At 34.0% G+C, this 17,074-nt stretch overlaps 1 protein-coding gene across 4 annotated transcripts in view; it reads right to left on the bottom strand.

The window, feature by feature from the left end:
- Positions 1-17,074, bottom strand: part of USP15 (ubiquitin specific peptidase 15) — a 125,024-nt gene that overhangs the window by 48,653 nt on the left and 59,297 nt on the right. For 3 of the 4 annotated variants that reach the window (XM_043446347.1, XM_043446343.1, XM_043446345.1), the window contains 2 exons: positions 12,934-12,995; positions 980-1,066 (listed from right to left, as the gene is read on the bottom strand). In XM_043446347.1, coding sequence (XP_043302282.1) covers positions 980-1,066; positions 12,934-12,995 — 149 coding nt within the window. The remainder of the gene's footprint in view (positions 1-979; positions 1,067-12,933; positions 12,996-17,074) is intronic. The other variant, XM_043446344.1, reaches the window with a different exon arrangement.

The raw sequence follows: 17,074 nt of genomic DNA, 5'->3' as shown, positions 1-17,074 counted from the left end.
ATTGGACTCATTTTATCAAGCCCCACCCTCCATAAGAATTTTAAGGGAACATTAATTAAACCTATAAAGTCAATTAATGGTGCTTTTTAAAAGAGTATTTCACAAATAGTCTCAAGTATTTTTGAATTAATTCTCTAGAATAATCAGATGTCATTTATGAACTGGACAAGCAGCATAAATATTTAATTACATAAACACTGTAAATCTAATATAGAAGTGACAATGTATACATCCAAGAAATAAAAGGATGATAATCATTTCTGGATTAAAATTCTTTCCATAATGGACCAGACTAATTATAGCTTTATTTTTATCCTTTCCTATAAAACCATGTCAATTTTTAAGGCAATATACCCATGTCAGATGTTATTGTGAATACCAAGTGACTTTCAATCCTTTTTCTTATAGCAATATATTCAAAGGCACACACTGTCAGGTAATTTTTATATATCCCAAGATTCTGAGTATTATTCATGGCAGAGCAAAGGAATTGTTTCTCCAAGCTATTTAACAAAAAGTAATTGCCTTTTTCATAAGTAAGAATTTGTATACACTTTTCAATTTTACTGACTGTACCTTCCAACTGAATCACAGATACACACTTTTAAAAAAACACCATATGCTGTCTGTGATTACATGTCTAGTTCTAAAATGACATCTGAAATTCATACTCTTCTTAAAAATTTGAATTATAACAGACTTCTATATATGTCAATAATTAACATTTAGAATATAAAATTCTGAAAGTGCGTTATTTCTCTTTTAGTAAATTACTGCAGTATATATATTAAATCAAGAAGTTTATACTTCTGCTTGCTTTCTTGTGAAGTTACTCCTAGAAGAACTGACCAGTGATTTAAAAGAAAATCAATTTTAATGCATTAAGACTTTTTTATTCTGAATTTTAGATACAAGAGATTTTTTGCAACCACAATAGGGCGATCAATTAAACAAAGAGTTTTTAAGATTCAGTGCTTACTTTCTGTTGTTGATGTTGTTATAATTATTTGATAGAGATGAAGGAGAGATCTTTGGTAAAGCTGAAAAATTGGATGCACCTGGGGACCTTTAAAAATATGAAAATGTTAAATTAGATAAAAAATGCTGAATTTTGAAATTAATTATGAAATAAAGAAAAGAACTAACAGATGACAATGTATGTAGTAAATGAATGCTGGAAAACAGATTTATGACAAAATCATCATCCCTTGGTTTTCAATTTCTGATGTATTCATTCATATAAAAAATAATGGTATATAAGGGAACTATTTTCAAAAGAAATTTATCAAATTAAATATAAAACTCGGTATTATTCTCATAAATCTACTAATACAATACACCCATTTCTGAGTTCAGGTAACCACTACTAATATTTTAAAATCAATAATTTTCAAAAAAAAAAAAATCAATAATTTTCTTAAATCAGTGGAATTAAAATACTAGTTTTTAAAGGAAGCATGTTAAAGAAACCCACTCAGTCTCAGTGGGCACCGAGCATGCGTGCTCAGTTGCTCAGTCCTGTCCAACTCTCACAGCCCTATGGACTGTGGCCTTCTAGGTCCCTCTGGCCATGGGGTTTTCCAGGCAAGAATACTGGAGTGAGTTGCCATTTCCTCCTCCAGCGATCGTCCCAACCCAGGGATTAAACCCACATCTCCTGCACTGGCCTGCGGCTTCTTTACCACTGAGCCACCTGGGAAGCCCCCAGTAGGAACCATGGCATTCTAATTAAACACAACACAGATATCAGAGGATTTACCTGTTTTAGAAGTGTAAGGCAAGAGGGATAAAAGAGCAAAGAGAATTCCAAACATAATCCCATGAAGCAATATTTGGCCAAATTCATCCCTGCAAATACTGAACAGATATAAATCTGACTATATACTATGCACCTCACTAGTTCAGAATCTTTTTGGAGAAATCTCAATTACTAATGGCTTTTAATCAACAACTATGTTTTGAAGGCATGATTTATAATAAACAAATCCATGATATACAAACGATTACTTTAAAGTACTTAGAAGTTTCTGAAAGATATAATTTCTCTTGTAATTTTGTACACAAATTTAATTTGCTAGGCAACATTTAGGCCATGGGCTGTAGGGCCTCAAGAAGTTAATACTTTCAGTCCAGTATCTTAGTCATCAGAAATTCTAAATTAGTGAGGCCTAAAGTGATTACTGTTTTAAAAATTATTCTATTTCTTTTACTCAGGTGACAATGAACAGCAAAATGGTCAATGAACAGGAAAGTATATAATCTATAATATTTGTTTTTTAGTAATTTGAATTTTGCAAAGTGGTGGGTAATAAAAATTTCTTTCATATATAAAAATGTTATTTAACTTTTGAAGTTTTATGAAATCTTGGTAAAATTTTTTCATTTTAAAGGAGGATTTTTTGTTGTTGACTATATACAGATAAGATTATATCAAGTGGGACTTCTATTTAGCTGCCTTTCTGACAGAAGACCTTTACAAGATTTTATTTAACTGTACTAAGCTCAAAACAAAAAATACAACCACCAAGTTTTAATATAAAACAATGCAGAAGACACTCTTAAAATGCAATTTTAATATAAATACTAATATTTTAAGGTATTTATTTTAAAATGTTAATAGTACAGAAAAAGAAACATTCTGGCATTGTTTGCCTTCCTATTAATAATGCTAAATCAGGGAAACAAACTAAAAATACTGAAACTAACTTATCATGAATTAAGGAGGTTAATTTTTCAAAATGCGATCCATTTGACTATAATTTAATTCAACTCACTACAAGCTTTCAAGTATACAGAAAGAGAAATATTCCCTTGAACCTTATAGTAAAAGTTATGAAAATAAAGATTTTATTATAACATATTTATTATATATGGCTACGGTCATACATCATGTGAAATGCCTATACACACACACACACACACACATATACTTATATATATGGTATATATGTGCTGTGTTTAGGCGCTCAGTCGTGTCTGACTGTTTGCAACCCCATAGACTGTAGCCCGCCAGGCTCCTCTGTCCATGGGGATTCTCTGGGCAAGAATACTAGAGTGGGGTGCCATGCCCTTCTCCAGGGGATTTTCTGAATCCAGGGATTCAATCCAGGTCCTCCACATTGGAGGCAGATTCTTTACCATCTGACCCACCAGGGAAGCCCCAAAATAGTGGAGTGGGTAGCCTATCCCTTCTCCAGGGGAGCTTCCTGACCCAGGAGTTGAACCAGGGTCTCCTGCATTACAGGCAGATTCCCTACCAGCTGAGCTACCAGGGAAGCCCATATGCAGGTGGGGAGTGTGTGTGTGTCTCTGTGTGTGTGTGTAACGTTTTTTTCTGCCCATCTGTGCGTTTTTACTATTCATTAGCAACTCTACTCCAAGACAGTATTGGATTTCTTGCCCCTGTTAAGTCTAGCAATACAAAGACAGATAAAGTTCCTGATCTCAAATAGCTCTATTCTAACAGGGAGAAATGAAACAAGCAACCTACAAAACAGTGTCAGTTCGAAACCAAATCTTAAAACTATAACAAAGTCAAACTTTGTGGGTAGTAACATGAAGTAATTTTAAACTGTGCACAGCTGGAAGGGCAGGTGGACACTGGAACATTCTAGAAGAGTATTCTAGGAGGAAAGAACAGTATGAGAAAATGTGTGGGGCTACAGAAATCATGATGCATTTAGGGAATTATCAATTAACTGAAAGAATAAGAAGTATACAATGTCAGAAACAGAAGTTAGTAAGGCAGGTGTGATAATAAGGAACCTCTTATGTCCTCTGAAGGAATTTGGATTTTATCCAATTGTGCTGTGGCATGTTGAAAGATTTTTTAAGAGTATCAACATAGTCAATTTGTATTCTAGAAAGTTAACTCTTGAGGAACAGAAAGAGACTGAAGATTGGAAGAGCATTTAGGAGACTATAAGAACAACAAAGGTGAGAAGTAAGACAGTGGAGTGGGCACAGGCAACATGTCTTGGAGATTCAGAAAACAGTTCTCAAAGTGCAATCCATGGACACCGAGCAGGCTACAAGATCCTTTCCAGGCAGCAGTCCATGAGGTCAAAACTATTTTCACAAAAACACCAACATGTTATTTGAACACTGTCTGACCCTCCTTCCCTGGGTAGATATTTGCACCAATAGTATAAAGACAATGGTAGGTCAAACTGCACAGTGCCAACGACGGCCTTTTATAGATTACAGTGTGAATGATGTCCCCGGAGTTGTGCAGTACGAAACGTGCAAAAACAGGCAGGCAGCCCTGGAAAGGAAGAGAGCCAGCCAGTCAGAGTATTGGTCAGAGTCCTGAAACGCTGGTATAATGGTTTCAAAATAAGAGAATTTCTTTAGGAGACAGTTATCAAAAAGAAGTATTAAAGAGAGAGATCAAATAAATTAGGTTTTTAAGAAGTTCAATAAGGACTCTGCTAAATCCTGAATATGTGATAAGGAATAGTAAGCACTGCCTTTTTAAAGAAGTTGGCTATCAAAGGGAGAAAAACTAAATGATATTCAGAGGAAATTGATGGTCTTGTTTTTAAAGATGGGAGAGATTTGTTTATATGTATCTATAGGTTAGCTTGGAAAATGATACTGGAAAAGAAAACAAAAGCACAAACTAATGTTAACTAGTGTCTACTATATGTGTGGCAGTATGCAAGGCATTTATATACACAGGAGTGAGTCGATAATGAAGGAAAAGCAAGGTCAAGGAAACACTCGGATAAATCCACTGGTAGAGAGCTTACTCTTAAAAGAGCATAGAGATCAGAGCTGGATGGATGTGGTCCACAGGTAAATAGAAAAGTCTGAAAAAACTTTTAAAATCCTGATACACACATTATTGTTAATAGATCACTTATCTACTGTGATTCCAACTTCTGACCTAGATTACACGAAGCCCAATCTAGCTAGTATTTGTGGAATTAATTTAGGGGTTGATTAGTCAATCTGTGGATTATAGCCCAAACACTAACTCTTTCTTTGATATAATTTGAAAATCACACTGCTTATTAGCAACTTTGCACTAATAGCTTTCTGAAGAGATGAGTGAAAAAAAAATGCTTAGAATATTATGCACAAACTAGATGCTAAGCCAGTTATCTGGCATTAAACTCATTTTGTCTAGTTAGGGCTAAGTGTAATGTAAGACAGTGAATCATCTCTTAACAAGACAGAAAAAAGTAAAACAATAGCACAGCTGAGTTGATTTCATGAAGCGAGAAAATTAAACTTCACCCCTGACAACTGAATGCAGTATTTTAATTCCCCTATTCCCAGTGTTTCAGCTAAAAGCTGAATTCAAGGCCAAGCTGAAATTCTTACCTGAACAGAAAAACACAGCTTTACCTAAATATTCAACATACATGGAAATCTAATATATATTTAGCAATGAAAACATAGAGAAATTAAGTCTGACACTGACATATCTAAAACTTTTATTTCAAACATGACATAAAACCCAAATTTTTAAAATTTAACATTAAAAAACAAAAATTGTTAAGAAAAACAAGACTGATCTTAACTTTCCCAATTTCTAACAATCATCCTAAACTAAGTTCTTAGAGAAAATGAAAAATTTAAATCTCTTGAAAAATCAAGCACCTTGACTGCTGTGAGATACAGATGAGTTCAATTCAACAGGCAATTTGCCTTGTGTCTCCTTTCATGTCAGGCGGCATGTTAAATACTTACACAAAAGAGAACTTAAGAAAATTTACATATAAGTTGCATCACATAACTTAATTTTTGCTTCTCATTTTGACTGCTCTATATGGTATCTGACAAAATATTCCACATAAAAAGTCCTAAAAAAAATATATGCTAGGCTTTTCTATCTATATTTAAACAGATACAAAATCAAAACAGCTGGTGTAAAAAAAAAAACAAAAACAATTATTACAGTCACCTAGATGTTTATTATTTATCCTAAATAAAAAGTAGTATGCAGTGGTTTTATTTATAAAATGTTTCCTCTCTCCGAGCAGAGCATCCAGGGACAGTGTTGTAAAAATACTAACATACCACTAAGATGAAGTTTATACTTAGTGCTCAGTCACCAACTTGGAATTCTGCTAATCAGAACAACACAGATGGCAGAGGGCCAACATCGGAGTTAAGAACCACTGGCTTAGTTTTCTATTTGATTTATTTTAACCTGTCATGTCTTACCTGGTTGATTTTGGATTCTTCTCCAAATGTTTTCTAGCTTATGAAAACTGCCTCTTCAGTCATCAATGACCCTTATTTTTTTTCAACAGATTCTTAATTACACATCTCTTGTCAGTATTTTTGAGCAATTAATGAAAATGTCTGAATTAAAACAACTTCTCATGCTACCTTTACAAGAATATTTACTTATTTTAGAAAAAAACAGCAAAATATGGGTATTTTAATTTCCAAAACATTAGTACTGTCAAAAGCACTCTTTGAGACAATTATACCTAAATGAAACCATGCAGAAAAAAGTAACAGTACAATTTAGTTAATTAATCAAGTTATACTGCTTCTAACTAAGGGATAAGGTGTTAACATTAAACAAATTTTCTGGAGAGTAAGGGGTAATCTATTGATTAGATTTCTCCTCTCTTTAGGAACACACAGGATTCTACAATTACTCTACTTTAAAATAATTTTTTAAAAATAGAAGCTGTAACTAGCTACACACCTCCAATTGAATAATTAGACTATCTAACCAATGACAACATTTTTGGAAAGATAGTCAAATTTAACACAACAGAAAAAACATTACAATGGTTGAAGCTTTCATAAAATATTATTAGAAAATACTGTGCTTTTGAGCAGTTTTAAGAAATTAGATACTTAAGAACTAGATTAGAATTCCAAGTTCTGGAAAAAACTAAGCATCTCAATTTTTAAAAAATATAGCATGAATATAAAGATGAAAAAATAAAATTATAAACTGATATCTAGCAGACAAATCTGAATAGATTAAAATAGAAAACTTCTGAATAATTTTTAGGTAGGTTCTTAAGATTTCCAATTAGATTTTGGGTTGTCATATGTTAATACATTTTTATAAACGGGACTACCATGTTTTAAACAAAATTATATTTTATGCTCAATATGGCTTTTGTATTTAGCAGTTCCTCAGGTCAGGATATATTGTCTCCATTCTGATAGAAATGGGCGTAGTATGATTTTTAGGTCCTTCAGAACAGTTAGTTTTCAGTAGTATAGAAAAGTCAAGACAGTTAGATATTAACATGCTTTCTCTCAATGCCTACTGTAGTGGTGTTCTTGTATTTTCTTTTTCATAAGCAGCACCTAAAATTCAGATTCCTGAGTCCCCTCATAAAGATTTATACTCCGCTGGTCTGGTGGGGAGGACTGTGGAAACTTCTGTCTATAGTGGCTCACACAATACATACTAAGAAACATTATCTACAGAATTTCTCAAAGTGTGACAGATCAACAGCATTAGAATCAGCTATGAGCTTATTATGAGAAATGCAAATTCACTAGCCCGACCCAGATCTACTGAATCAGAAACTCAAATGATGGGGCTTAGGTAACAGTGTTTTAACAAACTCAACAGGTGACTCTTCCTTTCATCACCACATTACAGCTTTTAATGATTTTTTCCTTGGCTTTTGACACTCTAGGTAGGAAATATCTATGTGCGAAGCAGTATGAGCACTGGACAGACCCCAGACTAGTGGTGGTTATTAAAACCAGCATCTTCATACCATGCTGAGGACCAAGGGTTGTCTCCCGACAGATATGATGACAATTCTAAGTGTTAGAGCTGTTATGTATTTTAGTATCTTGAAGTTTCTTTTTTGAGGACCTTAAAATTACATGCCTTCTGCTACAACTGAATTTGTCTAAGTCACATGTGGTTATAATATAATAACTTCAATGAATACACAGAATTTCACTTTTTAAAAAACGCTGGCATTTATCCAGAAAAAAGGAATTTGCATCTTTACTTCAATTGTAAATGATAATTCCTCAAACTTTTTTTCCCCGTAATCTGTACTATTTTCCTCCACTTCAGGTGCCTTCTCAATGTTCTTGAATATTATAATTTTAGATAGTATGTTCTCTTCCAAGTTCACCTAAATGATACTAAGTTAAATTTCATTTCGTTTTTATTTTTTTCTCTTAACTGTATGTTTTAAAGTTTATTCAGTTTTAAAGATCTCACCAGTTACTTCTACCTACTGCACTGGCATTCCACAGTACATCATCATCATTTTTCTTACTCATTCTACCAGAAAAAGATATTTAGCGAGGCTGCCTTCAAATCCCCACTATCACAAACAATGCAGCTACAAAGACTGCACAATATATTCAGGGACCTGTGTAAAAACTTCCATTGAGGGCTGGGTCAGAGGCATTAAGCATTCCTAATTTAATTCAACACTGACTGATTTATAGAATGGTACTAGTTTGTACTTCCACCATCAGTACCTAAGTCGTCTCCGCAGCTCCCCAAACACTTCTGATTAGCACCCTTTTAGGGTTTTGTCATTCTGATGGCTATCAGGTTGTATCTCATGTTTTAATTTTACAAGAGAGCTTGTATACCACCTCACTACCTGTCAGTGCTTGGGCATCCCCTTCTTTACATTTTTTTATCTTTTACTTTATAAAAGGTTATTTGCTTTGTTTCCATTAATTCACAGCAGTTCTTTACACACTGCAGTATTATTCCCTTGTAGGTTTTAGATTTTCTAAAACCAACATTTGACTTTTAACTTTGTATATGGTTCCTTTAACAGAAATACTTAATGTAATCAAACACGTTAATTTTCACACTATGTTCTGTGATCCCTAAGTCACAGATACTATCCAAATTATCTTTTTAAAGTGGGTTACTAATGTTATATATCATGGTCAGGAATCTATGGCTCACAAGCCAAATACACATTTTTTTTTTAAACAGTTTTACTGCAACACACCACCTCCATATGTTTACACAATGTCTACTGCTACTTTCAAGCTATATCAGCAGTTATAGTTGAGTCAGAGACGCTATGGCCTATAAAGATAAAAATACTTATTATATGTTGTGATAGTTGCTCAGTCACGTCTCGACTCTTTACGACCCCAGGGACTGTAGCCGGCCAGGCTTCTCTGTCGATGGGGCTTCTTCGAGGCAGGCAAGAACACTGGAGTCGGTTGCCACGCCCTCCTCCAGGGGATCTTCCCAATCCATGGACTGAACCCAGGTCTCCAGTACTGCAGGTGGGTTCTTCACCGTCGGAGCCACCACAGAAGCCCAAGAATGCTGGAGTGGGCAGCCTATGCCTTCTCCAGGGGAAATTTCCAACCCAGGAATCGAACCGGGGTCTTGTGCATTGCAGGTGGATTCTTTACCAGCTGAGCTAAAGAGTATTGAACTATGGGTATGGAAAGCACCTGCTAATTTTTATAAATTAATTTTATATTATACAGTATTGTTGAATTCTCTTAGTTCTAGTCTCCTGTTTCTGGATTTTATGAAGACAATATTATTATGTGCAAACAGTGTATTTTATTTCTTTTTAAAATTTCTAATCTTATTTAGTTTGGGTTCAAAAATTCTCAATTACATGTTTGATACGGATTTTAGACTTACAGGCTTTATCAAGTTAGGACAGTTCCCTTTTATTCCTGTTTTTTTGAGAGTCTTTCATATACTAGGTGCTAATTAAAAAATTTATTTGTATTTTTAATACAATAATATTAAGTAATAATAAACTATTATTTGGCAATTTATGACATACTGCTATAATGTATTTCTCACATTTTATAGTGAACAAATACTTAAACTTTTCATGTTTTAATATTTGGGTTTCCTATAAAACTGGCTGATTCAGTGAAGAATGGGACTCAACTCTACTTCTGTGTGTATCTCAGGAATAGTACCTTCACTTACCAATATTTACTGTATGTGAATAGTGGGTAAAGCATTATATAATAAACAATGTTTTCTCTTACAGAAGCAAGTAACTATAGCTGTTTAAATAAAACCGGTACTGTGCTAGCAGATAGGAATGAAGATAATAAAAGAAAATATTAATATATAGTTTTACTTAGGTGAGTACCAGTAATTTTAAGTTGAAAAGGTCTCTCAATCTTTGAAATTCATGGGACTTTTATATTAACCCACAAGTAATTCTGTAACTTCAAAAGTTATTTAAAGCTGTAACAAGTATACAACTATCTAAAGATAAGCTAGGGAAAAAAAATAGTAGCTCTGATCTAAACACTAAATGTGAATATTCACAAATATTCCTAACTTCTAAAAACTAAATGCATCAAGAAATCTACATGATTCTACCATGTGATTTTTAGTATCTTCCTAAAATAATTTCTACTCTTGTATTACATCCAACTAAGTGGAGTAAAAATAAAATGTAATTAATATACTTGGGCATATTCCCACAAAAAATTTAAATAAACTTCACAGAAGATAAAAAGGACAGAGAATAACTCACTAAAGGTATATTTTAGTTCTGAAGGAAATTAAGTGGCAGGCTGTTCTCTTTTATTAGCTAGGTTAACAATGACTAAATTATTATAAATTTAAGAATCGTTATTTTAAGGATTTCAAAACACAAGTTCACAATCTTTCATCAGAAAATCTGAAATTCCAAAAGCTTTGAAAACTTAAAAAATTCTCCATGATTCACTTAAAGGCAATCTAACCTGAACTGATAAGAGCTATTTATACTCCTTATTTATCCTACTTAGTGTGAATACTTGATGAATACTAATGTGCTTAACCATGAGAGTCTCCCTGGACGTTACAGAAATAGTAAAATAACTAAGTAGCACGTGACACACATTACTTCTCAAATGTCTACAAAGTCGAAATATTGAAATACAACTAGCCCTAAGTGTTTTTGATCATGAAATGTGGATCTGAAAACCCTAAAACCCGTAGAAATACTTCTGCCATGCAGCGTGCTTCCTTTTCACTCTGTTGATTGTTTCTGTTGCTGTGTGGAAACCTTCCAGTTTGATGTAGCCCCTTTTGTCTATTACTGCTTTTGTCGCTAGTGCTTTTGCTGTCATATTCAATATATCACTGCCGAGACCGACGTCATGCTTTATAGATTCAGGTCTTGTTTTTAAATCTTTAAACAACATATCTGATAAGAGGTTAATATCCAAAATATCAATATATAAGAAACTTATTACAATAGCAAAACCCTCAAATAACCAGATTAACAAATGGGCCTAGGGCTTGTTTGAACAGACACTTCTGCAGAGAAGGCATACAAACAGGTAGTAAGAATGTTTAAAAGATGCTCAATATCAGAAATCATTGGGAAATGCAAATCAGACCACAAAGAGATACCACCTCACACCTGTTCGAATGTTTATTACCAAAAGAACAAAAGAAAACGAGAGCCAGCAAGGATGTGGGGAAACTGGAACCCTTGTGAACTGCTGCAGTGTAAAATGGTATAGGTACTACGAAAACAGTAAGCAGGTTCCTCAAAAAATTAGAACTAGAACTATCACATGATCCAGAAATCTCACTTCTGGGTACACATACAAAGGAAATGAAATCAGCATCTTGAAGAGGCATCTGCACTCCCAAGTTCACTGCAGTATAATTTAAAATAGCCCAGATGATGAAAACAACCTGAATGTTTGTTGATGGATAAATGGATAAAGAAAATATACAAGGGACTTTCATTCAGCCTTGAAAAAGGAACGAAATCATGCCATATTTGATAACATGGATGAACCTAAGGGACAGTATGCTTGGTGGTGGGTTAGTTGCTGCGTCGTCTCTGATTCTTTGTAGCACCATGGTCTGTAGCCTCACCAGGCCTTCTCTGTCCACGGGATTATCCAGGAAGAATATTAGAGTGGGTTGCCATTTTCTTCTCTAGGGGATCTTCCCAACCCAGGAATCAAACCCATGCGTCCTGCACTGGCAGGCAGATGCTTTACCACTGAGCCACCAGGGAAGCCCGTGTTACTATTAAGCCCTGCAAAAAATGATCTTGTTCCTACATACATCCAGCCCAATGGCTTTGTTAATAATGCAAAAATCAGAGGAATTGAAATTTTGCAAAGGATAATATAAGCAGGCTATACAATATAGAGATAACTATTTCACTTCATGAAAGCTATCAAAGACCAGATTTTTTCAAGAAACGATAAGCCCATATGACTGAGGATAGTGTGTCTGGTAAAGTAAGACAATTCACAGAAAGACAATACTGTGTGATTTCACTTATATGAGGCTATGCAAACTAGTCAAACTCATGGAAACAGAGAGTAGAATGGTGATTCCCAGGGGCTGAAGAAGGGAGAAATGAGGAATTACTGTTCAACAGGAATAAAGATTGCTACACGATGAATAAATTCTAGAGATCTTCTGTAGAACAATGTACCTACAGTTAACAATACTGCAAGTGCACACACTTAAAACTTTGTTAAGAGGGCAGACAGATATCAAGTTATGTTTTCTTACCATAATTAAAAAAAAATAGAAGATTTCTAATTTTTTCATTGCTCATTTACCATCAAAATACTTAAACTCCTCTGACTCTAATTGTGCTTTTATACTAATTTATTTAAATAAATAAAAAGTATTACTTTCATATCAGATTCATTTTGATAAAGAATATTCTTTTAACACACACTTTTAAAAAATCACAAAAAGCATGAAAAATATTAAACAAAATGTTTAAACAGTGATTTGATTGTATTAGTGCACCATTACATTTAGAACATTTATACTTTGTTTTAAAAGAAATTAGTATTGGAAAGCTTTTAAATTACAGCGTATTAATTTAAGTGCAAATTTAGACAACTCCTATACTGAGAATAAAATACTAAAGTATTAAAAAGTTAAATATATTTGCGATATATAATTAGGTTCTTCTATTATTCTGTATTATCTGAAATCAAAGCTTCAAAATCATGTATTAAGCCACAAAAGGTGAGAGCACTTACTTAGGAGTAGACGGACCCCTTGGCCATGTTCCATCTTCATTTTTCTGTTCTATCACTAACACCTGCAAATAAGACAATAATAGAGTGTTTTTCCTTAATGCTGAAGTAAAAATAGCTTAAGAAGATTAGCTATATATGTTAAATAACTAAAGTAACTCTGCAATGACTTATAGGACACGGTAGACAAGGTGAAGAGGTATTTGCATTTTGATTTCAAAGCGGGTCAAGGGAGATAAAGAGACCTTGAATATAAGATGTAGGCAATGACAGAAAGAAAGAAGGTAACAAACTACAAGGAAAATCACTGGTTCTATGACTTAAAGCATTAAAAAAGTTTAAACCAAGTAGTTAGAAGTTCTTTGAATTTGGGGAGTATGTTTTCTATTTGTTGCTTGTAAAAGTACTGTGCAAAAAACAGATGCTCAATAAATGGTTACAGTTGTTAAACATACTGATGTATGATCTCAGCCAACTATTGTTATGCAAATACTGAGTAACAGAGACAAAGACAGTTCCAAATTACAGGTTATATATGATTTGTCTGGGGCTTTGATCTGAGAGAACAGCATTGAAACATGTATATTATCATATGTGAAACAGATCGCCAGTCCAGGTCCGAAGCACGAGACAGGGTGCTCAGGGCTGGTGCGCTGGGATGACCCTGAGGGATGGGGTGGGGAGGGAGGTGGGAGGGGGTTCAGGATGGGGGACACACGTATACCTGTGGCTGAGTCATGTCAGTGTATGGCAAGAACCACTACAATACTGTTAAGTAATTAGCCTCCAACTAAAATAAATAAATTTAAAAAAAAAGAAAAGAAATTTGTGCTTATTTACATTATCATTGTATAAATTAGAAAATCTTTTAAGATGTAAATGATAGAACCATGTATGAGAATCAGACTGCAGTTCTCTATTGCAGCACAGTTAGGGTAGACACAAATCACCTCTAACAAATGAAAGGTACAGGCTGAGGTGAACTATATTTTAAAGTAAAATCCCAGAATCTTTTTTCATTATCTTCCAATCTAAAAAAGAAGGCTCTCTTCTAGTTTTTAGTAGGGGTGAGTCCGTGCAAAGAAGAAAAACCAAAATAATTAACAAAAGAAATGTGATCTCTACAAGTTAGTATCGAAATTTCCACAGGAAAACTATAATATAGAAAACATGTCTGGAAGCAAATTCAAGGCATTAAAAATTTGCATATATTCTACACTACATATTCATTTTTACTAACTCTTTTCTTAAAGTTGCAATTTTGTTACCTGTTTTATGTATTCTTAGTAATATACTTCTTTATTGATAAAATAATTTTTTTAAAAAATTTTATTTGGGGGATAACTGCTTTACCAATGTTGTGCTGGTTTCTGCAGTATAACAACATGAATTGGTCATAAGAAGCAGACGTATGTATACTTAGTAATATATTTTTGTGGACTGTATGTTTCAGGCAATTTCTAAGTTGGCATTTGGATCTTAACCATGTAAAAATGTGAGCATGATTCAGAACACACATACAAATGAAATATTGATTTAAAAAATTCATGGAACCATGTTGTTGATAAAATATGCTAATTAAAACACTAATGTTATTTTTGTGTGTGGTGTGTTAGTTGCTCAGTTGTGTCCAACCCTTTGCGTCCAATGGACTGTATCCCACTAGGCTCCTCTGTCCATGGGATTTTCCAGGCAAGAATACTGGAGTGGGTTGCCATTTCCTCCTCCAGGGGATCTTCCCAACCCAGAGATCGAACTCGCATTTCCTGTGTTTCCTGCATTGCAAGCAGATTCTTTACCCACTGAGCTATCGGGGAAGCCAAAGTTACCTTTAAAAAAGTTATCTGTAAAAAACTTAATTATTTCCTACAAACAAAAATCACATGTGAGGAACTTCCCTGATGGTCCAGGGCTTAAGACTCCATGCCCTTGGTGCAGGGAGCACATATTCGATCCCTGGGTGGGGAACTAAGATCCTGCAAGCCATACAGCTTGACCAGAAAACAAAAAACAAACTCCCAAAACACACATGAAATATAGGTAATATATTAAGAATAGTGCGCTGTATATCTGCCATCCTGACACCTCCCTGATCATATTCCTCTCCCTACCTACCACTGGCAATTAACCATTATGCTCAATTTCTGCTCTAAGATGATATAGTCATGTATTTACATAGTTTCACATGTTTATAAAACTGAGTTTGCTGAGTAATTTTTAACTTCTGAAGAAAGGATTTCCTGTGCTACAACTTTTAACTGTATAGACATGTAAGCAAAAATTGTACTTTATTAAAAAACACATACACATAAACTTTGTCTCTAGCAACACTTAAATCAGCTATAAAGCAAAAGAGTTTAGCTATAGAAAATGTCAAAGGTATACATTTAATATCTTTGCTTATGGTTTGTTTTTTAAAGGAAGATCCTAAAGCTAAAGAATCAAAAGAATATTTAAAGCTTAATTGTAACCTTTAATCCCAAGCAGTATTTGTATTTTAAATTCCTTTTGTCTTTACATTTAATGTTGAATGCCATCAGAAATGCTAAAACTCATTTCTTTACTCAAATGTATCATTTTCTGAATAAAATTTTCATCGTTCATGGTTAAAACCTTAACTCAAAATGAAAATATTTTTTAAAAGATTTTAAGATTTAATTAAACTGAACATACACATACTAGAAAGAGAGGTAAAGACCATCTATTTTGAGAGGCAAACTCTTCAATAATGTATCTTTGTTTCACTTTTAATGAGGATACTTTCTATTTCAGTAAGAAAAAAAAATTCTTTTAAGTCTAAGATAGTGTTCAGTTCATTCATCACCATTCAGAAAATAACTGGTACAAAATCTAGAAAATTTCATGCATTTTCTCTGAACCATTTCTATTTCAAAAGATCAAATGTCTCTAAAGATATTCTATAAGAATGTTTAATAAGATATTTAGTCTTCTTATTAAAATAATTTGGTCATCTTCATTCTGATAAATGCATTCCTATCATCAAATTACTTAAATTCTCTAAGCCTCAGTCTAATATACATGACAAGGAGAATTATAGCCATTACACAGAATGAATTACTGAAAAGATTTAAAGAAATAATCCTACATATTTTAAACTGTACTCCCTGGAGCTACCTCATGGCCTGATGGATGATAACCTCTTTCTACTGGAAGAGAGAAAGAGGAGTTGGATGGCTAAGGAAGGGAGCGTCACCTAGTAGTTCCAAATGTCTCAATCAGCTTCAACTGGATAACTCCTTTTAATTGGAATACATATTTTGTAAGATTTTACTTAAGAATATAATGGCTAAAATAAGTGTGAAAATCACTGTTTTACAGCTCAGGACAATATTTGATTATAGTAGGAACAATTTCCATCACATATCAATATCAATTTTAAATTAACACAGAACAAAGCAAAAGCTTCCATATATTGGAGCAGCAGGCTCTGTGTTAGGTACTAAAATATAGGTCGTATTTAGGACACAAAATCCAACCAAAACAAGGACTTCATAGTTTAGCCAGGGAGCTTAATATATAAATAACTCAGGTAGACAATGAATGATACAAGCTTCCCTGGGGGCTCAGACAGTAAAGAATCCGCCTGCAATGCGAGAAACCTGGGTTCCATCCCGGGTCAGGAAGATCCCCTGGAGGAGGGCATGGCAACCCACTCCAGTATTCTTGCCTGGAGAATCCCCATGGACAGAGGAGCCTGGCAGGCTACAGTCCATGGGGTCATTAAGAGTCAGACATGACAATCAACTAAGCACAGCAAAGTATACAATGAATGATACAAGACATATATGTAAATCATTATGGAAGTTAAGGGATAAATTTTTTCTCCAAAGTAAAAAAAAAATCCTATGCCTCAGTTAGATACTGAGATAAACAGATCATGAAAGGCTGAAGAAATGACCTGACATTGGAATTGGAAGGATGGATAATCTGATCTGGTTAGATTACATGATAGGATGGGAAGCTTCATTTCAATATTTGGATGTTTAAAAAGAATTTTGTTTTGGATGAATACAGGGATTGGGGAGAAGGGTACAATGGGCAGATGAAACAACATATGTCAAAGAACAAGAGAATGGAACACCACAGTAGGCTTAAGGACTATAAGTAGTTCAGTTAGGTTTTG

The sequence above is a fragment of the Cervus canadensis genome, chromosome 25 (assembly GCF_019320065.1).
Source record: "Cervus canadensis isolate Bull #8, Minnesota chromosome 25, ASM1932006v1, whole genome shotgun sequence".
Classification (NCBI taxonomy): domain Eukaryota; kingdom Metazoa; phylum Chordata; class Mammalia; order Artiodactyla; family Cervidae; genus Cervus; species Cervus canadensis.
Note: the sequence above shows the minus strand (reverse complement) of the source record. Positions and strands in the feature narration are given on the sequence as shown.